Source organism: Amblyomma americanum, chromosome 9 (genome assembly GCF_052857255.1).
Source record: "Amblyomma americanum isolate KBUSLIRL-KWMA chromosome 9, ASM5285725v1, whole genome shotgun sequence".
In the NCBI taxonomy this organism is placed as follows: domain Eukaryota; kingdom Metazoa; phylum Arthropoda; class Arachnida; order Ixodida; family Ixodidae; genus Amblyomma; species Amblyomma americanum.
In genome coordinates, this window is record NC_135505.1 from 128200190 (window position 1) to 128223438 (window position 23249).

At 43.8% G+C, this 23249-nt stretch overlaps 1 protein-coding gene across 3 annotated transcripts; it reads right to left on the reverse strand.

Annotated features, from left to right (window-relative positions):
* Positions 1 to 1420: 1420 nt before the first annotated feature.
* On the reverse strand, positions 1421 to 23249 carry LOC144104298 (uncharacterized). 3 transcript variants are annotated; one of them, XM_077637208.1, is made up of 11 exons: positions 23110 to 23249; positions 20362 to 20501; positions 17227 to 17301; positions 14640 to 14777; positions 13312 to 13353; positions 10100 to 10162; positions 8857 to 8883; positions 6294 to 6341; positions 5173 to 5232; positions 2984 to 3040; positions 1421 to 1760 (listed from the first exon to the last, which is right to left on the reverse strand). In XM_077637208.1, exons 2-11 carry the CDS (start codon positions 20422 to 20424, stop codon positions 1629 to 1631), a joined length of 705 nt encoding a protein of 234 aa, XP_077493334.1. In that variant the 5' UTR covers positions 20425 to 20501; positions 23110 to 23249; the 3' UTR covers positions 1421 to 1628. The 3 variants fall into 3 exon arrangements, with proteins under 3 accessions (XP_077493334.1, XP_077493335.1, XP_077493336.1); XM_077637209.1 differs by having other exon boundaries at positions 20362 to 20484; positions 23110 to 23202; XM_077637210.1 differs by lacking the exon at positions 8857 to 8883.

Below are 23249 nucleotides of genomic sequence, written 5' to 3' on the forward strand. Positions count from 1 at the left end.
GTGGATGGTAAACAAAGCCAATAATGATAACCCACTGCAGCAGTATCAACACTTCCGGCCGAAATTGTATTTTACAGCAAAACTAACTGAACTCATTTGTAACAAAAAGTTGTACGCTACCACTACGTGATGTACTATAACTCAATCGCGAAAGAAGGTTGTTTCCAGAATTTTTGGGCACTTTCATCTTCCTTAAGTAATGTCTCTGTCAGTGCAATAACATATCGTATCGGTATGAGTATTGCGACAGGTAAGTAGCAAAGTGATCAAGGTTTTTTCTACCACTCAGGATATTCCACTGTAACACGGGTACTTGACCCCGACCAAGCCATTTATTTCGATTTGGGCAAAACTGCAAGTCATTCAAGGATACAGCGCTTAGAGGGTAGAATCGATTTGTGTTGATGAACTGAATTTATTCGCACCAATGACAATTTAAGCTTTGGTTTGACAAATTGGTTCTCTGCGCGTTTTTAATTATTCAAAATCATTTAGAATATTACTCAGTTTATCCAAATTAGATGTTCAGTAGCCGTCAAGCATCGGCTCCAAATCAGTCAGGCGTTTGAATTTTAGCTTGTGCGTCCAAGGGCTCTGGTGCTCTTGCGTTCGTAAGCGGTTGCACATGCAAGTGCCCGCGTACACTTGCGTTAGTGCTGAGTATGTACAAAGACACTTGTAAAAAAACTTAACAACATAGTAATTGTGTCAGTACTTTGTGAAACTTGAACCATAGTGTTTTTTACACATGTATTGAAAGCGTGGTACTATATTACACTGTCTACTGAGCGCTCGGTTCATGTCTTACTGTGATGCATGCGATGTATGTTGAATTTTATGTTTCTTTCTCTACCAAATGAAATTGTCTTTTATCTTGTTGTTGCTATTCTATTATTGCTAATTTTGCTAATTATTATTATTGTTATTATTGCTAATTCCTTGAGTATATGGCATGTACTGCAATAAATCCTTATATTTTTGCCCTTCGCAACACTGCCTTGTAACGGCCTCCTGGGCCCCGTCAAGCTGCTTATTTAGCTTTTAGCCCAGGAGGCCGTCCAGTTTTTCTTGAAAATAAAGTATGAATGAATGAATAAATGAATGAATGATTGAATGAATGAATGAAAATTGATGAAAATGACGACGTGTAAAATGTAGCTCGAGAGGCTGTCAGTTTAACACGCGGGGAGAAAGGCAGCGGCGATGGCCGAGTGGTCGAAAGCCGCGGCAAGCGAAGCTGGTGTGTTCACGACCCCGCGACGTCGGATCTCGGAGGCTTCAGAGATCAACGCCGGATAAAAATCGGGGCAGGGCGGGCTCTAATGCTGACGAATTAAAAGGCGTAAAGCAAGACAAAGGAACAAGCCAGTAATACAGCGTGGGCACAACTAAATGTCGAACGGCTGAAACAGGCGTGCTGACAACTGCAAACATTTTATTAGTTGTAACATAGTGGATTGCTGTGTTAAAATCTCGAAGGCGCAAAAGGGCCCACACTGTCCATCGATTCGATAGCATTCAGATGTCACAATGTGATTATAAGGTAACAATCTTTGCAATTACACGACCTATACTAATGGTTTTGAACGTACTTCTCGATGCTTCCTAACAGCTTAAAATTAAAACTACTACGTCATTGTTGAGTTCCTGGACGGTTTCCTCTCTTCACTGGAGTCTGAGGTTGCGCAACCTTGTACTTGCACAGTGGGGAACAAGCTATGCACAACGTTTTGTAACTCTTCTTGAAATTCTTCTGTCACCTAAAAAAAAACATATACTGTAAGGCTCAATTTTCGAGACATAAGTGCGAAACTGAGCGCTAATTACCAAATTTCGAGAGAGACAACACGTAGACGCTTGAGAACTTCATGCCTACTAAATCGCCCAAGTAATGTGAATTAGTTTTTTCTGCAAGTACGAATGACAGTGCTCAGTAATTCACAGTTTCCTACTGATTTATGTTATCAGAAGCGTAAAGGATTGGGCAAGTTGGTCAGACATGCTTGGCGCTTGTGTGTGTTTGTGCTCTCCTGCTGTCCTGCCACTTGACCTGCGCCATTAATCCGTTAAGTAATTATGTTATCAGTTGCATTCAATTTTATAGCTGACCTTTACCGGAGACGAGTTTCAGCCAGGAAGCTGCGAATTCTATGGTTAGCGTAATTTTTTCTTTTTCCCAAGCACACACAGAGGTTGTAAGGGATGTAGACAGTGAAATCAATTTTGGGGGAAAAATGAAGCAAACGCTGCATGAGAAACAGCACAAGGCTCTCTATATTTATAGCATGAATCGAGACGGTTCCTTGGTCCTCGAGATTTTTACCACCGCTTACGCCCTGCACACCTAAACCGCCACTGACGGATCATGTCGACTGAGGAGGAAGAGTGTTTTCACCTCTTCAGTGAATTATAACAAGCGCGTACACTACAGGACTGGACAAGTTGTGCGAGTTCTGATACTATACATATTTCCTGGTAGCCCCATTGCGCGGGTATGGTGCAAGCATGAAATGTCAATACACGCTAGAAGCGATATGCTTTAATGGAAAGTCCTAAGTTCAGCGCAATCATCATGCATATTTATCTCAGTTCTGTCGTTTTCCCTAAGCATTGGTGAAAACTAAAGCCGCGTCCACTTAATATTCTTCATTACACAGCCACACATTACACACGCTTTAGAATCTTGCAAAGCTAATGCACTTGTGAAACGGACGCCTCGCACACAAGGAATGCGCACGTTTTTAAGGCTTTAGGAGCTTCCTGTTAAGTGACACGTAATGCCCAATTGTGTAACCAGCGAAACTGACGCAGGGGAAGTACAAAGAGGCACACACCCAACACCTCCTTGCTCTTATCCTGCGTTAGTTTCGCTTATGAACTGACTCGCCCAGCGATTTACCCAATTGTGTAATTTTAAGGCACATTTAAGTTACAGAAATCTGGCCTGTGTAAGATGAAGGAAGGAATAATTTTTCTACTGTACCTGATTCAGGCCGGCAAAGCATTGATCGATACCGGCTTTTAGTTTGCCACATTCTTCCTGTAAGAGAGATAAAAGTTCCAGCTGAGTATACGTTGGGTTAAAAAAAAATGCATTAAGATAGCATGTCTTTTTGGTGCTTTCCTGAAAGCGAGCCTCACTTTATGCATTCGCGAACTGCAGCTAATTCTTGTACGTGTGAATCCGGTTACTTTCACTCTGGGACACAAACCAGATATATATCTGCCTTTCTGCCATGCAGCAATAATTTCAACAGCAGTGTCCTGCCGTTTTGCTGCCTAAAGGAAAACAGCACTGACAGGGCTTTCAGAAAGAGTTCCTTGTTGGGCGTCGTCGTCCTCGCAAACTGTAAAGCAACTCGGCGGCAATTGCGGCCAATGCTCTTAGCGGTCGTCGAAGGCCGGAATCAAAGAGGCTCGCGGCCGCGCTGGATTTAAAGGTTACTGTGAAGGTTGCCGGAAGGCACCTGTAGCCACGCACGGCAATCTCCAACAATATAGAAAAAGGTGCGCGCAGCTGCAGTTATTCCAGAGGAATCTGGAATTATTATAATTCTCAAGACCGCGAAAACTTGACGGTTGTCCTAAACGCATTGGTGTTTTGTACATACATTTTTGTTTTCGGTTTCGTCTCGCTAATGCGAATACGAAGATGATGAATTCTTATGGCGCAAGGGTACTTTTGGCCAAAGAGCGCCATGACACAAGGTGTTTTTTATTCTACTCAAGGTGGGGTCAAAGACCCATTTTCCAAGAATTTCTCCCTAAAGAATCCGAGTACCGGACCAGGGGAAACCTTGCACCCATTGTGTCACCGGTGGGTACCCGGCGGCACTGGGGATCGAACCCTGCACCTCCCGCAAGAGAGGCGGAGGCTCAGACCACTAAGCCACCGCTGCGGTCAATGCGAATACGTTTTGAGATTAATGGCGTAACTTTTACCAAATGAGAACTTACATATCTTGCTTTCTAGGACGTTCATTTTGTTTGGCGGTCTTCGAAGAGGCTATAATGTGGGTTATGGGGGCTTAAAGTCCCAAAGCGACTCAGGCTACGAGGGACGCCGTAGTGAAGGGCTCCGGAAGTTTCGACCACTTGGGGTTCTTTAACGTGCACTGACATCGCACAGTACACGGGCCTCTAGAATTTCGCCTCCATCGAAATTCAGCCGCCACGGCCGGGATCGAATCCGCGTCTTTCGGGTCAGCAGCTGAGCGCCATAACCACTGAGCCACCGCGGCGGGTTAGACGCTATAATGTGTCGATGTCCTTAGTCAGCTGGCTGCTGGTATAAGACTTGTGTGTTGAGATCTAATTAGCGGTCTTTTACAGCGTGTAAAAAATATAATAAAGGCAAATGACTGTTGATTTATATGTCATGCTTTGCGAGCTGATAGCCTGTTTCTACCCCTGGTTTAATCGTGAAAATCTTTTGCATTGTTAGCGGCGAAGTCAGCAGCATAAATTTGCTAGAAGTGATAGCTACGAGGAAAAAAAGAAAAGAACTCGCGGTAAAAGTGTGCCCATTATGGTCAGATAAAGGAGGCAGAGTGCAAAGAATGCCTAAGGCCGAAGACAAAGGTTTTATGGTTTATGGCGGATTTAACGTCCCAAAAGCGACTCAGGCTATGAGGGACGCCGTAGTGAAGGGCTCCGGAAATTTCGACCACCTGGGGTTCTTTTACGTGCACTGACATCGCACAGCACACGGGCCTCTAGAATTTCGCCTCCATCGAAATTCGACCGCCGCGGCTGGGATCGAACCCGCGTCTTTCGGGCCGGCAGCCGAGCGCCATAACCACTCAGCCACCGCGGCGGCTAAAAGACAAAGGTTAATACCCATTGGAGACGCAGAAAAAGAAAGGTATTTTGTCTACGATTTTAGGCGCCCTACCTCAAATGGGTCTAGACTCTATTGTGTTGATCTAGTCAAAAAAAGGCAGACTTTATGAATTTTCTGCATTCTACGTCCTTTTGGAATAACAATACACAGCTCACAAAAGAAGCCAAATAACACCCCCAACAGGAAGACGGCACAACCATCTAGCATGAAATGAGCCATGAGAAAATAAGAGGCCGAAAATCCTATACCGAAATAAAAGAAATGCCCAAGAAAAAAAAATATCACTAATGTGAAAAAGCAAGGAACATTTAGGCGATTTCCTCGCTCACCTGGAATGCGCTGACTGAAGATGCAACACGCTCGTTCAGATTCGCCCGTGCTGTTTCAGCCTGCAACAATATATAAACGCTTAGGTTTTATTTTCCTCTCCAATAGAAATTATAGTGCTAATAACGACAAGCAGGAAGCTCGCGACACAGTACTGTTGACTAGCTTCCGATATGTGCAGCTGCTTGAAGTGTCAAGCAAGGAACGCCGTTTGAGTAGAAAATTTTTGGGAATACTTAAGTTCACATTAAGATTATGACACGATAGCGTTAAATGGCGCTGTGGTCACTTGGGGCTGCCCTGGCGCACCTTTTCGCAGACATCCACAGGCTTTGTTGCCATCACATAAGCCTTTATTACGCATCATTTTCGTTGTTAATTAGTGATGCTGATTAGTGTCTCCAATTACCTAAGCATTTCTGTAATGCAATTCGTCTACTCTCGTACAAGACCTCCATTTAGGGCACTGAAGGAACGTTCTTCATTGATAAATAGATAGGGCGTCCGGTTCCCGGCTCAAATGCTGGCGGCTCGATTCTGTTTGAGCACGTTTATTTCTTTTTCAGTGAACCTGCATTTCTACACCGTCACACACTCGACCAATCAGGATTTTCCAGTCACGCCGACGCCACAGCCAACGCCGAGTTTTCTGGCGAAAGGGACCTTAAACGCTCCCGCGTTCATAATAATAATAATAATAATAATAATAATAATAATAATAATAATAATAATAATAATAATAATAATAATAATAATAATAATAATAATAATAATAATAATAATAATTGGTTTTTTGGGGGAAAGGAAATGGCGCAGTATCTGTCTCATATATCTTTGGACACCTGAACCGCGCCGTAAGGAAAGGGATAAAGGAGGGAGTGAAAGAAGAAAGGAAGATAGATGTACCGTAGTGGAGGGCTCCGGAATAATTTCGACCACCTGGGGATCTTTAAGGTGCACTGACATCGCACAGCACACGGGCGCCTTATGTGCTGTGCGATGTCACTGCACGTTAAAGATCCCCAGGTGGTCAAAAATGCAAATTCTGCTGGAGAGCAAGCTGTTACAGACGACTTCTCACCCTTAACTAAAAAAAATGAAAATCGGCTTTCAGAGTGCTTACCATGTGCTGTACGCTTTCTGCCTCTTGTCTGTAAGCCAAGAGAATTTCCTGAAGAAAGGATGTGGGATCATGATCACCATTACCATCATCACAATCATCATCTTCAAAATCATTATCGGCCTTATACGTGTAACGCAGGACGAATGCGCCACCCAGTGACTTCCAATTAACCCTGTCTTGCGCTCGCGGCGGTCACCTTATAGCCGTAAGCTTCCTAATCTAGTGGACATGCTGGGCTCTTCCCTCCATTCTTCAGTTCACTTTTCCTACTTTTGCATTTCATTGTTCGCATTGAAGCTGACCCTGGAAGCAACGCATCGGCCACTTACCTGATGTGGATCGCCGAAAGTGGCAGTGATATCCTAAGACATTTCTTATTCATCTATCTCTTGTTAAAACACGGAAACCAAGAGGCAGGAATTTGCGGGAGGTCGAGGCCATCTCCAAAAAGCACATCATGAAATTGGATATGAAGGCTTTTCTTCATGAAGTTACAGAATATAAGTATCTAAGCCTATGGATTTCCGATAACCTCTCTTGGACCAAGCATGTAGACTATGTTTCAGCAAATGCTCCCCGGAAGCTTTTTTTCTTACGACGCTCGCTTAAGTTAGCAACCCCTGGTGCACGCCTCCTTGCCTACAACACTATTATTAGACCAATCTTACTATATGCAGTAATTATTTGGGACCCTTTTACAAAGGTAAACATAAATAAACTTGAAAGAATCCAAAGAAAGCAGTAAGGTTTATATATAACACTTACGGGCGAGCATCAGTCAATGACCTCCTCAAAAAAAAAAAAAAAACGGCGTACCCTTTATTCCTAAAAGAAATCGCATATGTCACTTAAAGTTTTTCTTTCAATTAATTAAGAATAATTTCAAAGTTTACGCCTACAATATCCTTACTTATTCCTCGGGGTACCAAAACTAGAAATCGCCATTCTCTTTCCGTAACACCGTTAAATTCGCGAGTTAATTGTTTCAAATATTCCTTTTTTCCAAGGACCCTCACTGATTGGAATGACCTCAAGGATGATGTTGTCAGGCAGACGTAATTGCATTTGTTTGAAGAGCACTTGAAATGATTGTTGTGTACGACCTTTCCGCGGAATTTTCTTGCTGACTTTCTATGTGCAATTCTGTTTTGTTTGTAAGTGTCTGTATTTTTGTATGTGAACACAATGTTTCCCACCTGCTATGATCTTGTTTACAAGATCGCAGTATCCCTAAATAAATAAATAATAAATACGGGCATTGGCGCAGGAGCGTTTGTTTTTAAGGAGTTGCATGTGGCGCGCCTGTTGCTTTCCTGATGAAGTCCTCGTTAGTAATGTATGTTTCGCACAGCTATATCGTGATTACATAGATAATTTCTAATTAAAAGCAGCTGCGTGCTTTAGAAAGAACGGCTGTTCTGGAGGTGCTATTCAGTATGGGATTTTATTTGTCTAGGTAGGCAATGCGGAAGATTAAATCACCCTCAAGCACTGCAGGCTGATTCCACTGACCACTTCACCCCTTAAAAAGTAAAATCCCCAAGCGCGGCAAAAATATTTGGATGGTATGCCTAGCTTCGGTTGTCCGAGTCTTTTCACAGGTTGCAATCGTGGGAGACACTGAATGATTGATGGCAAAGTAATGTAAGCCTTTTTAGAGCTCGTGGCCGAATATTAAAAAGAAACTGTATTTAGCAGGAAGCGAGACATAATGTGAAATGCTTGATTTAAACAAATAGCATCATAAATTTATGCAAAGTATTAGTGGAGAAAATATTAGCAAAACAAAGATAAGCCATAAAAGAGTATGTCTGGGTCATGCACCACCCAAACGTAAACTCTAATGTCTAGTTTTCAGAGCAGTAGTGAGATAAGAGAGCTGAGAATAAAACTTAAAACAACAGGGTTTTGGAAAGGATTGGACCCTTCACCACTTTTCTAATCTCTTATCTCGCCCTCTCTGCAGGCCGGTGACAGGAGGAAATCCAGCATAGAACCCTTATAGTCTTTCCCGGTAACAAAAGCAGTGAAAACAGACAAAAAAAAAACGGTCCCTGTAATGTACTTGAATAAGAGCAGGAGGTGGACTACTTTTAATACAAGACGAGCTTTACCTCTGGCGCTTAGTGCCTGATTCAAATCAAGCACCACTGGGCTCTTGCTTTCAATGGAGTGTGTGATTCCGAAAATGACCGCCGATATAATAGGCGAAACAGTGCTCGATTTAGCATAACTCGATGTTTTGTAAAGCCTCGCGCACTGATTTCTTCATTTTTTTCTTGCAGATGAGCCGAATCAAGGGGCATTTAACTCCGCACAAATAGAAATATGTCTATTTGGGTTTTTATATTAGTGGTAATAACACCGTTCAATAAATTGCTCACGCACTTCTGTAAAACTTAAAGCAGATATGGAAGGCTCAAGTTCCCTACGCTTTCTTGCATATCCTTAAATATCACTCTCAGTAATTGAATGTGATGCTGGCAAATCATAGGGTGTGCTTATGAATATAACATTGCAAATGATTTGACGTGTCCACTTCCGCAGATGGACAATAACTTACATTTTTTTTAGAGAGCTCCTCTCTCAGCTGAAATAGAAAATGAAAATGAATTATTGTCCATGACCCTCATTTCGTTTAATACAAAGTCACAGACGCTGAACAGATGGACGCGAAATTTCAAGGCTTTTACGTTAATTTTTTGATAGAAGGTTGAATGCATATCTTCAGCAGGGGCACAGGTTGAAAGTACCTGCTGTGAGATGAGGTCAGATGGTGCTTTGTATTGAATAGTTGCAGATTAACTGGTTTAGATAACGTCTTTTCGTTGTCCTTGGAAGATGGTAGCAACTGGCTCTTTTACAGTTGGTATCTATTGCCAGACTTTTTGTCACAGCATAAGACAAGGCGCATGTCATTGCGATGCAGTATAGATAAATTCTATTCGATGGGCATGTGGCGCGGTGCAAGTAACCTCAATTAGCAGTCTGAGTTGGCATGAATTCAGCGAGTATTTTGCACTAGGGGTGGCGGATGTGTCGTAGCAGCAGTCTAGCCGCGCTAATTCAGGCTCCTCCGGATGGCGAGCTTTCGTTTAAATTATCGAACGTTTTCATTCAAGTAAAGATACTGACGATTTAACTTGGAATTACCAATTGAAATAGACACATACAAGAGCGAAACGAATATTTTACGACATTTATCATAACCACCGTCCTCGCCGTAGGCATCATAATCTACAGCATATGTCCGACGCAAGACACTGACCTCTCCGACTTTGTAATCGCAAGTTCGCAAACTTTTATATTCCATTCGCCGACATAACTCTCCACCACACTCTTCTACGCCTGCCCTCTCTTGAAACCTATTCCTTGCTTTAAGAGACCATCGGTCCTTTAAGGAACGAAAGGAGCATAAACCACCTCACACAACACGGTTTACAAGAGAATGCAATTTTGTTTTCGAAAGGTTTGGTTTGACGTCTTACAGCGACTCAAGCTATGAGGGACGCCGCAGTGAAGGGCTCCGAAAATTTCTGCCACTTGGAGTTCTTTAACGTGCACTGAAATCGCACAGGAAATAGACGATGAGTGAAATTCTCATGGTAGCACATGGTGACAGCACACCAAATGTGCTACACTTCTAATGTTGCTTGCACGGTTCCGGCCCTTAAAATAGCAGCAACAAAGACATACTCAGCATCTCTTACCTAGTGTGCTGCGAACAGTCTTGGTGTTAAACATTCGGACAAGTATTTTGACGCAGTATTCAAACAAATACCGCCGTACAACTTAACTCCTCTCACCTTCACAACTTCCTCTTTCAGGCTGCTTATCTCGCTCCGGGCCTCTCGGAGTTGCTGAGCAAGCTGCAATATAGACGAAGAAACCCCGTAAGCATACATGACCTCCTGTTTCAAGCAAAAACACACAAGCACGCACATTATCAACGCACTTTATGAAACTCATTCCTTATTCTTGCAAACAAATACTGTGAGGGACACAAAAAGGGACAGAATTTTGATAAGCGGCTCTTGTCGGACTCGTGGAAATGACGTGGAGGGTTGATAACCTGTCCTCTGAGCACAGCTTGTTTGCACGCAGAAGCCAGATAAGCACACGACCCTTGCACACTTTCTTGCCGTGTCTGTGTTGTCGAAAACCGCTCTTGCCCATTATTCAGGAAGCGATTACCTGTAGGGAGCCGCGAGCACGCGATAACCGCTGTTGCCATCTTCACATTCCCGTTTCACAAAGGCGGCGACATGTGCGATTAGTGAAGCACACGGTCGAAAAAGTTGTTCTTTTCTGAAACGTTTAAGATTGTGGCGAGCTGAGCGGTAGCTGTTGGCTTGACTGTGCTTGCGTGGATGCGCCTCTCCAGCGCGCCATTTCTGTGCCAATTATGCGGCGCATCATTCTGAACCTGCGCGGGTTAAGTGTATGCGCATGCGCAAGATGACGTGACCTACGGCATAATCGCAACCTGCCCCTTGGATGTATTGAGTAAAGTGCGCATGCTCTGTGGTAGGTGGCAGTTAAATTATTGATTGGTCAGCCCGGGAGAGCAACGCGGGTCGCACATGGTCTATCGATGGGAGCACCTGCCATCGCAGGGTAGTGGTGCATCGCTTAACCGCTGCAAAACTGCGCCAGGAGGGGTACCAGGACTCCCATGGATATATGAATGTAGAGACTGGCCTTCTGCCTATATGGGATTTAACCCATTGCGCTATCGCCCTTATCCCCTCCAATTTTTTCGAGCCGTCGCGATGGCTCAGTGGTTATGGCGCTCGGCTGCTGACCCGAAAGACGCGGGTTAGATCCCGGCCGCGGCAGTCGAATTTCGATGGAGGCGAAATTCTAGAGGCCCGCGAACTATGCGATGTCAGCGCACGTTAAAGAAACCCAGGTGGCCGAAATTTCCGGAGCCTTTCACTACGGCGTCCCTCATAGCCTGAGTCACTTTGGGACGTCAAACGCCCATAAGCCATAAAACAATTTTTTTTCGACGCGCTCCCGCACCACACATCACGCGGGCGCTTTTACAAATCGCCTCCTTCGAAATTCTTCCTCCGAGGTGCGGCTTCGGTTTCGAGATATTTGTCTCAGCAGCCGAACGTCAGAGTCATTTAGCCATTTCGGAGAACGGCTTTCGTTACCAAGGCTACAACCCGCATAAAAGAAGTAAAATTAAAGTGCGCTGACAGTGTAGGGATCCGTAGCCAACTCGGGAGGCTCGTCGGTAACACTGGGCGGGTCCTCCTTTAGGTAAAGAAGCACCAGAAGCATTAATGGGAGGAAAGCTTGCCTTCAGATAACACAGGATGCGCGGACATTGTAGTGAATGGCGTGCCAATTAATATGACCCACCAGCTATCGTGATTTAATTGAAACGAGTGCCGAATTGGGAAGCCGAACAGAGAGGCCCGTGAGGGCAGACACCAATTAAGGCAACCGCCGATTCCGTGATTTCGATACCGTAGCAGTAAGGAATAGTACTGAAGCTAGGATCTAGATATCTCGTTCTAGGTAACGCTGACTCAACCGGACCTAACAGTAATCGCTTTTGGCTGTTGTGAGCCGCTTTTTTGTTCTTTTTTTTGCCCGGTTAAAAAGCAACAAAAAAGATTCTTACACAATATTTTGAAGCAACTGCAGCGGACTACTCACCGCGAGATTCATTTTTTGTGCTTCTCAGTGCCCACACATGCAGTACAGAGTCAGTACAGATTACAGAACCCAATAACAGTCGCTCTTTGTTTTGCGCAGGGGTGCGAAATTAAAATTTCAGATCTGGCATCACACCGAAAGACGTACACCCGGATTTTGAATGATGAGTAAATGCGTAAATTCGTATTCACGATTGCTCCTTAGTGCATGATCCAAGCTCATTTCAAAACCAGTATACAACAAAAATGAAACATATTTACAATAAAGCAGGATTGGATGCTGTGCAACAGTTCAGGTCGTGTTTTTTAGAAAAAAACCCCACGGATAATGAAATGACGCTGGATTTAATAGATACACAGAAAACATTTTTTTTTAAGCGCGGGAGAAGATCAGCAAACGAAGTACCCGGAAACCAGAGTGATATAAGAGTAAGGCATCTCCTGAAAAACGCTGGAGAAAAATGCATTTTCTCGTTTATTTTCCTTGCATATGCATACGCTGATAAAACTGATCCTAAACAGTTTTTAGACTGTCTGTAGACTTGTGTCAATATCGTCTGTAGATTTTCTAGAGAAAAATCCTATGACCTAGTGCATAAACAATACAAATCCTTTAGGCAGACAGTCTGTAGACATTCTGTATACGTTTAGTATATTTTTGTCTGCAGACAATCTATGGACTATGAATAGACGAAAGGAAATATCTATATGCAGGCAACAGCGTTTTAAAGAAGTCTATAGAAAGTCAATTCATTTTTTGATGGTAAGAGCAAAATGAAGCAATTAAAAAAAAAGGCTGCCGATCGAGGCAATGAACGCCAAAGAAAGTTTAATTTAATTTAGTTTAAGGGAGATAACATCCCAAAGCGAATCAGTCTATGAGTGAAGGGCTCCAGAAATTTCGACAACCCGGGTTTTTTTTTTTTTACGTGCACTGATAACGCATAGTACACGGGCCTCTAGAATTTCGCCTCCATCGAAATTCGGCCGCCGCGGCCGAGATCGAAACCGCGTCTTTCGGGTCAGCAGCCGAGCGCCATAACTACTGAGCCACCGCGGGGGCCGCACGTCAAAGAAAGCGCTAATGTCCTTAGCTGATAGAATCCGCAAACATCTACCTCCACTGTTCTCATATGAAGGTTAAATACGATATGCACATAACTAAAGAACAGGTGTTTTATTGAAGTAGCAAAGGAAAGCTGCGCTATTATATAGCGACACTCACTTTGCAGTTGGGACCTTTGAAATACACCTGGTATAAAAAAAGTGGCTACACTGCGAAACGTGTAGCTTTTATATCGGAAAGCAAACAGCATGGGATTGTTCAGATCCAAGACATGGCTTACCTGGTATGAAGTCTCGGGGTCAGCACGACTTTCCTTGCCTTCCTGCCGAGGAATACAACACAAGAGTTACGAAGGAACAAAACTGAGAATGACTGCAAGCGAGCTCCTCGCTGTCACACTAGTCACGTGGTTTGTGACTAACGAGCAAAAGGATTAAGAGATAATAAAATTGAGAGCGACTATCGCAAGCTCATCGCTTTCACTGTGTCGTGCGGTTTGTGACAAACCAGCAAAAAGAAACGCATGAATTTGCTTGCAACGGAAAAGATATCTGGCTGGTCGGAAGCCCCGACAGTAAAAGGATGTTGCTTTCCAACCTTCTGTGGAAACACGAATTCCCCCCCCCCCCCCCGCGTGCGCCCCCCCCCCCACACACACAGCAAACAACCAACAAGGAAGGTTTCGCAGGCTTCTTTAGCGGTTGGCAAAAAAAAAGCAAATAAGCTGCGATATAGTTTCGATTTCATCCTTTCCAGTATATCGCGCTTTTTTGCTCCAGATAATGTTAGATGACTGAAGTTTAAATAAATTTGTGCCAGAAATACAGCATTAGCTGAAGGTGGTGAATGTAATACGCATTGCGCTGTATTCATTATATTTTTCTGCATTTCTATGCCAGCTTTGGAACAGTCTGCCTAATGCACCCTTTCGTGTTCTACAAATGTCTAACAAGCACCAAAAGTCTCAGCAATAGCATATTCGGTTTATAATGTTGACAGCTCGAGTGATAAGCTATGTACACATGCATTTATTCATTGAACCAGATTACGTGAACTGATCACGTGATGGCGAAGCCTTTTGTGCGAGCGCGACGCGCCTGCATTGAGGAGAGAGAGAGAGAGAAATACGAATGGAATGACAGGGAGGTTAACCAGGCAATGCCCGGTATGCTACCCTGCACGTGGGAAGGGGAATAGAGGGAGATATAGAAAGGGGAGAGAGCAAAGGAAGGTCACTGTTCCACATGGCCATTACTTACTGGGTACACAGGGCACACACTGATAGATCACAACGTTGCACTCAGTCCTGAGTCCTTTAAGAACTTGAAAAGTGCCTTGAAAGCTGTCCTCGGCGATGAAGGGATTGGACTCAAGGTACCTTTAACTGCTGACACTGTCATAGCGCTGTGTACAACGCTCTACAGTGCCCAGGACCTCTTGTATCACACAGCCGCACGAGTGATATTGTCGACGCCTTTCCCTCGGCATGCCTGAATGTCGCTCTCATCGAGCTCCCTTCTGTTCACCACGGCACCTTTGAGCCTATGCAGGTTCTACATCCACAAATTGGTGGCGAAAGAGAAAATAAATGGATAGGACTACACTTACCTCTGGGCTGGGGTCCTGTTGCCGTTGAGTGTGTCGCGGCTTTCGGGCACCTTTGCACGCTTTGATATGCGTGAGGATGAGTTTCTTGGGGACTGTTTCTTTGCAACGGGGACATGTAGCCATCTTCATAGAAGAGAACTTAAAAGGGGCCGTGTAGAAAATAAACACGGTAAATGTCTGTCTAGAATATAGCTCTGTCCAATATTTAGGGAAATCCAGATAAGTAGAGTAGCTTTGTAATATGGGAGTAATTACTCATTGACAACTACCCGAGTGCAGCCATACGGCTACAAAGGAAAGCTACACAGCTTTCTCAGAAACTTCGTTCAACTACGATGTCCAGGTCTACGAACCAAGACTGCTCAGCTGGAAGAGCGACTGACCGGACTATAAGACAATGTCAGTTGTCACAGTGATTGCCCACGACAGGTGGTGGTCTCGGGTTCGAACGCTGGACCAGGATGAATTTTTCTTCAACTACGAAGTTTCTGCGAAAGCTGCACAGATTTCCTTTGTAGTCGTAAGGTTGCGATTGTGTGGATGATAATCAATATTTAGTCCCTTATTGTCGAGATATCTCTGTGACGTGCGCAAGAAGACAACGTGCATGGGTTCTACAAAGGAGGGACGTAGTCGAAATCAGAAGAAAAACAAAACAAATCAGATGACACTGAAGGTGGGAGCAATTTAAGGTTCGCAACCAGTGACCCCATGTGAAATTCAATTTGATGGATTGGTTACGAGAGCACGCATCATCGCTAACAGGGACCCCATACACCAACCTAGGGTTTCACTGAAAAAACAGAAAATGTAAAACACGCACAGCCAATCTTCATGACGTGCATGTACTGAAAAAAAAAAAAGGAATGGATACGGGATGACCCCCAAGATCTACGAAGCATGCGCCATCCGAGTCTGGCGGTCAATGTTCAGCATGGCATCTGTTGGCTTATCGATGAAAGTTCTGTTTTTACCATTGGGGCGGCGCTGCCGGCAGATAAAAAGAATGCAGATAATCTTGAATTCTTGGGTAATAAAAACCGGGGGAACTTAAAATAAAATTTCAACTGTCAGCGCAGCATCGAACTCGTTTGTTTGTTCCTCCTACGCCGTTGTTTCATCTCAGCTACAGTATATGACTTAAGCTTTTCTACACAAAATTGATGTTTAGCACGAGAGAAAGTTGCGGGTCGCGTGTCATGGCCGCGCATCTAAGCACATTTTCGTTTCTGAGCTGAAGTGCACGATGCAGCCAGGAATGGCGAAAGTGCAGGTCATGTCCATTACGGCTCACTAAAAAAGTCAGAACCTCGGAGAAATTGAGCGCTCCTAGATATCTTGCCTTCTTGGAGGTCAAAAACAAGAGAAACTGTTGTGCTGATATCTGAGACGCAAAGCCAAGTTTTTTTGGTAATCACATGAACAAAGTGCAAATAACAATAACAATAAAGATAATTATATTACTTTATTGAAAGTAGGGATATAATAGAGATCGCGGACACGCCAAAGCCACAATTGGGCTCATAGGACGCTGTCAAATGGCTGTCAAATGTTGCGCTTCGCTCTCCCACATTTATTAAATGATGAATCAGAGTTGACGAACAACTGATTGATAACTGTACTACCTCATGCCCTAAATGTTCGAATGTTAATCCATGATCTTCTCTGTATCAACTTGGTTTCTTTCTTTCTTTTGTTGTTTATGTGTGTCACTACCAAACTGCCTCTGTAGCGTGCGTCGGCCTCGTCAAGCCTCATCACTGGCTTTTTGCCGGCGCACCCAACATCCTGATGATGTTGAATAAAGTATTGATTGATTGATTGATTGATTGTTTGGCAGCAGCAACAACCTATGTTACCGTCGCACATAATTTTCGTCAAGAAATTACAATAAGGGTACACAATTCTTCAAATTTCGCAATGGCATCACGTACCTGATTGCGAGTGTTGAAGTAAAAAAAAATAATCGGGCCGATCATTGAATATATACGGTACATGGTACCAAAATGGGTTCGCACTCCAGGGACAACATACGGAGGAATTTTTCGCAATTGGACTGTTTTATTATTTTCTAACTTAAAATCACATTTCCAGGAACACCACAGAACAGTAATTTGTTTTAACAAGGTGTCAAAGCAAAGCAGACCAGATGAGAGGAATAAAATTTTTTAATTGTTGGGTGTTGAATATGTAACAGTTTTAGTCACGTTTTTAAGAACACTATTTATCCTGATTTTCTATGCAAAAGAGCACTTAAATAAACTGCACATGCCATACCTAACCAGAGCATATGCCAGAGAGTGGGCCATTAGACGTCTAATGGCATGAAAGTAAAAATGCCTTTACGAGAATCTAGTTGGTGATAACCGTGCTGTCTAGGCCTGCACCTTGACGTAAAATTCTTCCTGTGTCGATGGGCTCTGTTCTTACTGTGGTAATGTTACAAACAGATGTCGCCTGCATTCTATTGACAGCACAGCGAACAGTTTGAGTCTGTTCTGAGGCACCTGTTTCAGATATCATATCAACGCAAGAAGTAATGGCTAAATAAAACGTTCACTGCATAAGGAATATGTATTCCCCTTACCGACAAAGAAGTAGGCTGATCGCTGTCGTCCGGAGCGTAACCAGTAAGGTCGGAGGTCCATGGTTTAAGGTAGGCCTGGAACGAGAAATAAAAGCAATTTGAAGGTGTACGAAACAATGCACACAAAATTATAAGAGACAAAAGTGACGCATCTTTGTGGGGAAGCTCATGCGCTCCTGGTTGTAGACTGAAAGTGTATGTCATCCATGCCATTTCTAATAAATTTAAATTGTTAGTGGCACTCTTCTTTCCTTCTTCGTCCCCTATAGAAGCGCTATTTTTGTATTCAGAGACAAAATTACCGCAATATCATTCAAAATGAGCCGCCGCGGTGGCTGAGTGGTTATGGCGCTCGGCTGCTGGCCCGAAAGACGCGGGTTCGGTCCCGGCCGCGGCGATCGAATTTCGATGGAGGCAAAATTCTAGAGGCCCGTGTTCTGTGCGATGTCAGTGCACGTTAATGAACCCCAGGTGGTCGAAATTCCCGGAGCCGTCCACAACGGTGTCTCTCATAGCCTTAGTCGCTTTGGGACGTTAAACCCCCATAAACCATAAACGAACCATTCAAAATGAGTTACTTTATTGTAATAAGCTCACGGAGTAAATTTTGAAATGCCTGCTTGAAATGAGAAACGCAGAGCTAGAAAAGCAAGATATGAGTCTAGCCATGGAAAGAAGACACGCCAACTTCTCAGTATTTTGATAGGTAAAAATATTTTTTAAAGATGGCGGCGTTCTTTTAAAGAATTTTTTTTTTGAGAGTGCCGTGCTCTGAAGTGTAACAAATTGCCTTAATATGGGTATGTTAGGAAAATCATTGCTAACGAACTATTGCTTGCCGCTAAAGCTTATCGCGGCATCATACACGTATTCACATACCCGAAAGATTAACGATGAATGACGCCGGTTCGTTAGGAGCCGGAGACGGGAGAAAAATTTCGCTCCCCGACTCTATCTTTTAATTTTTAATTGGTTTTGGGAAAAAGGAAATGGCGCAGTATCTGTCTCATACATCGTTGGACACCTGAACCGCGCCGTAAGGGAAGGGATAAAGGAGGGAGTGAAAGAAGAAAGGAAGAAAGAGGTGCCGTAGTGGAGGGCTCCGGAAAAATTTCGACCACCTGAGGATCCTTAACGTGTACAGACATCGCACAGCACACAGGTGCCTTAGCGTTTTGCCTCCATAAAAAACGCAGCCGCCGCGGTCGGGTTCGAACACGGGAACTCTATCAAATTTGGCATCTGAACTTGGGGGCAGAACTTCTTTCCACTCTTTTCTTTCAACCTTATATTACATTGCTTGCGGTAAAATTGATATTGGTTCTTGCGCTGTTTCCTAACTGAATGGCAAGTATCTCGATTTCTGAGAAAAGGGCCACACTGAAAGCCGGAAAATGTCCCATACCATTATTTGACTTCACACATCCAAATGTCGGAAAGGTATTTCCTGCTTTCAGACAGATATCAGTCAAAAAACGGTTAAAAACAGCAGTTGTAGCAACTAGTGTAATCCGTATCGCACGGTGACCGTCAAACCCATTTTACTTACTCCCTCCTTTATCCCTTCCCTTACGGCGCGGTTCAGGTGTCCAACGATATATGAGACAGATACTGCGCCATTTCCTTTCCACCAAAAACCAATTATTAATTATTATTGCAAAAACAGGAAAGAAAGAAAGGGTTTGCAAGAACGAATCTTTAATAATAGTGTGCTCCCTTGCTTTTCTTTAACCTAACACTTTTTTTTTTCTGGAGCGCTGTTCTTCAATAATAAACCTTTTTTAATGCCTTTACAGCCACCGGCATTTCCAGATTTTTCGGTGTCGAGGTCAAGTCAGGCAACAAAGCAACCCTTGCCGAATCTGCATTGCTTTCCCCATTGCTTACGCGTGTGGTCGCCTAAAGCTGATGTTCACTATCTCTAACCATGCGATGGGAAGAAAAGGTTGATGATTGTTGGATTGTCACTCAATTTTTTTAATGTTCCTGCCAGTTTTATGGAATCAATATGAGATTTTCTATCACCTGCTGACAAGTCTTGCATTGGCCAGAAAGGCAGGAGCACTAAAAGCGTGATTAGCTACGCCTTTACAGCCGAATATCGCCTTTTAACGGGCAGAGGCGATGTCCCCAAAAAAGTGAGGAACTTGGCATACAGCCTTACGTGGATAACTTTAGAGGCGAGCAGACGGCTAGTCATTTAGTAGTTCACGAACAGAAAAGAGAACATTCATATAATACAAAAAAATATTTCTTGAAGTACACAGTATTCTCTTGTAAAACTGCGATTATGTGCCACTAAGTAAAGCACCCCAAACAGCATTCCAAACGCAGTTGTAACTTTTCCCGCGACCAAAATTTTTCAATGTAATCTATCAATGCGCCAATGATAATGTAGGATAATGATGATGAATTTTTATGGCGCAAGGACATCTGTGGCTAAAGAGCGCGATGACACAAGGTGTATTCGATTTCTCGCCATCACCATCAGCCTGACTACGCCCACTGCAGGACAAAGGCCTTTCCCATGTCTCTCCAATTAACCTTGTCCTCAAGTTGGGATGGCTACTCAAGGTGGGGTCAAAGACAAATTTCCCAAGCAATTCACCCTAACAAGCCGAGCACCAGTCCAGGGGAAAACTTGCATCAACTGTGCCACCGGTGGGTACTCGGAGGCACTGGGGATCGAACCCCGCACCTCCCGCATGCGAGGCGGATGCTCAAGCCATTAGGCCACCACTGCGGTGTTAAACATAATGTGACCAGCAACGAAATGGGACCGCGCTGTCCAGCGTTCTTCTTGCGTTCCCGTTTTTGTTGCTGGTTACATTAAGCTTGATCCACACTAACTAGCCCGCATGGTTATTGTTGCTATCAATTCATGTAACGTACTCGTCGATCGCTCAGCCGCAGTTTGCTCATGAAAAGTGGATCTCAATCAGGAGCGATCTTTGATAACTTTAGAAGATGAGTAGGGCATTAGTATCTTCTTATGCGTTCACATACGAAAACCATTCTTTCTTGGATTCCAAACAGGAGCACAGTGTTTAGTTAGAACGTCAAGACCATGACTGTCGTAATGCATAAAAAAGCAAAAAAAAAACCCCGAAAGATTGCACCCAATGTTCCGCTTACTTGTGAGACGTTGTGTTCCTGCCCCCACTCTGGAAGCTCAGAGGAATTCTCGTTGGTGCACATCTTCGTGCAGTAATCAGGACCTTCGGCTTCTCGGCCCAGGATGCATGACACGGTGTCGCACTGTGCGCAAGCAGCCTCTGGCAGTAAATCATCGCAGAAGGTCACAGGGCGATATTCGGGCTTTTCGGGGCAAAACTATAGGGAGCGGCACCTTGCTTGGCGTGATTCTGAACGCATAAAGTATGTGTAACATTTATAGGGAACATGAGAGATTATTAAACCGGCTCTTAACTCATGGTAAGTAGGCTTAAATGCAAAGGGACAAAAAAAAAATAACGAGACGCAGACAACTAGAGAGGTAGAATCTGAAGCTGGATAAAACGTACTTTTCCCCGCGTTAAGAGCCGGGTTAACCATTTCTTGTGTTTCCTTTAAGTGTGGCTCAGACTGGAAGTTCTTCGACACTTAGTCTGTAGTGCTTCGAGTCCGTCGAAACACTACTTGCCGGGCCACGTGTGTAGTCTAAAGCGTTTTGAAAGCTGTTCCGGTCGTTTCGACCCAACAAAAAAAGCTGATTTCCTTCTTTCCAGGCGAGGAAACAAGAATATTGATTTTCTTCACGGGTGTTCAGAAGTGTTTACTAATTATTGGGTTAGCTCCAAAAAGCCCAAATTAAAAATAGGCCTCATGCTGTAGCAATAGGACTTGAGAGAATAAAACATCTGAATTTCACTAAATAACAAGTGAGATTATTACACCATCTTTTTGATCTACTATAACCTGTCACTGATTAACTGCATAAGAGAGAGTGCATGTTAGATTACAAAGTACAACTCACGTGAAATGGATAGCTTGCGCAGCTTATGTCCGCTAAATGACGCGACTGCGCACGCATTGTGGAATATGCCCTGGTTTGTGCAAACTCCCTGATGATTAAGACACAAAAATTAGTGCCCTAAAAGCAAACAGTTAGTCAATCGTGCGATAGGTGTACACATTCGCATAGCTGTAGACAGGGCTACTTTTGATCTAATTAATTGTCGGGCTGGCCAACATCTCAGATCGCTGTGAAAAATGTTACCGCCCTTCACAAGCGATTGTCAAAAAACGTGGACCCGATAAAAACGAACTAAATTAAAACGAAATTTATGTGAAGAATCGAGAGCATAGAAAAGAAGCCCTAGGTGTCTGTATTGTAATAACAAGGAAGCTTTGTTTCGTACTTAGAACTGAATCATCACACCAAGAATGCTGTCGAAGATCGCATTCTACTTATCAGGCAAAGATATTGAGCTTAATCTTGAATGATGGACACAAAGATAGCAAAAGCAATGACACACGTACCGATGGGTATCGCGAAACTTTACGCAGCTGATAATTTTTCAGGTACAGCTGGGAACGCACAACACGCCTCATTCATTGGAATCATCGAGAAGGCGCCTTTTCCAGATAAGTTATCGCCTAGCGTTGAACATGATAATATGCTTGTGCTGACATTTTCCCTGCATTCAACACTAGTTCCCTCTGCACGAAGCTCAAGACAGTTTCGAGGATTATCGAACGCATAAACGTTCTCAGCTTCACCAATAAATTACATTCAAACTTGATGTTTAGAATGATTTTCTTGGCATCGCAAAGATGTACAGAATTTACCAAGAAAACGTGCTCGTATTAGCGGGTTTCAGTGATTGTTGACTGCACTAATAAGCAAACAGTGAGGAACGTTTCTTTACGAAAAAAAGAGACAAATAAAATTGGAAGACACATACACGCTCCGCCTTAAGGTTATGACACGGTAGCGTTATTGGGTTAATGCGTATATACGCAGAATCGGTCATTCTTTACCTTACATATCTCGTTGGGATTCCTCATACCACTCCTAGCACAATGGTGCAGCAGTTAAACGACGCGCCACTGCAATGCGATGGCAGGTGCTGCCACCGGTGGCAGTTGTAAGAAACAGGTTGGTCTTCCTCAGCAACTTCTCGCGACCAATCCTTAATTGAACTGCCACTTTCCAAGGTGGGCAGTTTGCTCACAATCCTGTGAGTAGGGTGTGACGACGTCAGAAGGTCACGTGACTTACGTGAGCCACCCGCCACCTAGTGGGAGGGTGACCATGTGGGCCACCCTACCCCAGCTCATTTTCGGCTGACGACACCGACGACGACACCGAATTTTCTGCGGAGCGCCAGCCCTCACACTATCGCGTTAATACACAACACACCGTGCAAGGAGGAGATGTTTGGTATTGCGATTACACACGCCAGAGTCGGATAAGGCACGTTTTAAGGCCAATCCGCTTCTTTAAAACAATAGGTGCACAAGTGCGTTTTGGTGTTCATTAAAGTGAAGCGATTTCACGAGGCATACATATATAGTACGTAGCACATCTACTACATAGTAAAGTTGACTAGTTTCGTGTACTTCGAGATTGAGTTCAAATTACGGCTCAGCTGGCGACTAGATGCCGCTATCCAATTAAAACATCCCCCTTTAAGGTGCTTTGCGTTTATTGCTCTATTCGTAAGATATGGAACAAAAGGGGGCTGGGCGGCGCGGTTGAGAACGGCGGCATCCAACGCTTGCAAAGAGTTGGCATGAGAACTCGGCGTACAGAAAGTGCCCTTCGGCGGTCCTAATAGAGAAGTACTTGCGGTTAGAGTAAGGTTATTAAAGGGAATCTTTAAAGAGGCTTTCGAATTTTTAATTTCAGCTAAAAAGAAAGGAATAGAAGCCACGTACCTTCTTAGTGAGCCTCAAGCCCTCCGTCGGCCCTAAAAGTGAATACTAGCGAGGCGAGATAGGAAGTCCGTTTCTATGGCGACGAACGATAAACTCCCAGGATATCTTACTGTTGTTTTTCGCCATCGTTTTGCGGGCTG

Bases quoted from the DNA above. Each gene is read 5' to 3' on its own strand.
- LOC144104298 (XM_077637208.1), bottom strand. From the start codon at position 20,424: ATGTGCACCAACGAGAATTCCTCTGAGCTTCCAGAGTGGGGGCAGGAA. The intron at 6,342-8,856 runs GTAAGTTATTGT...TCCTTTCTTCAG, and splicing joins AGGAGCTCTCTAAAAAAAAT to GAAATTCTCTTGGCTTACAG. The intron at 1,761-2,983 runs GTACAGTAGAAA...GTTTTTTTTTAG, and splicing joins GCTTTGCCGGCCTGAATCAG to GTGACAGAAGAATTTCAAGA.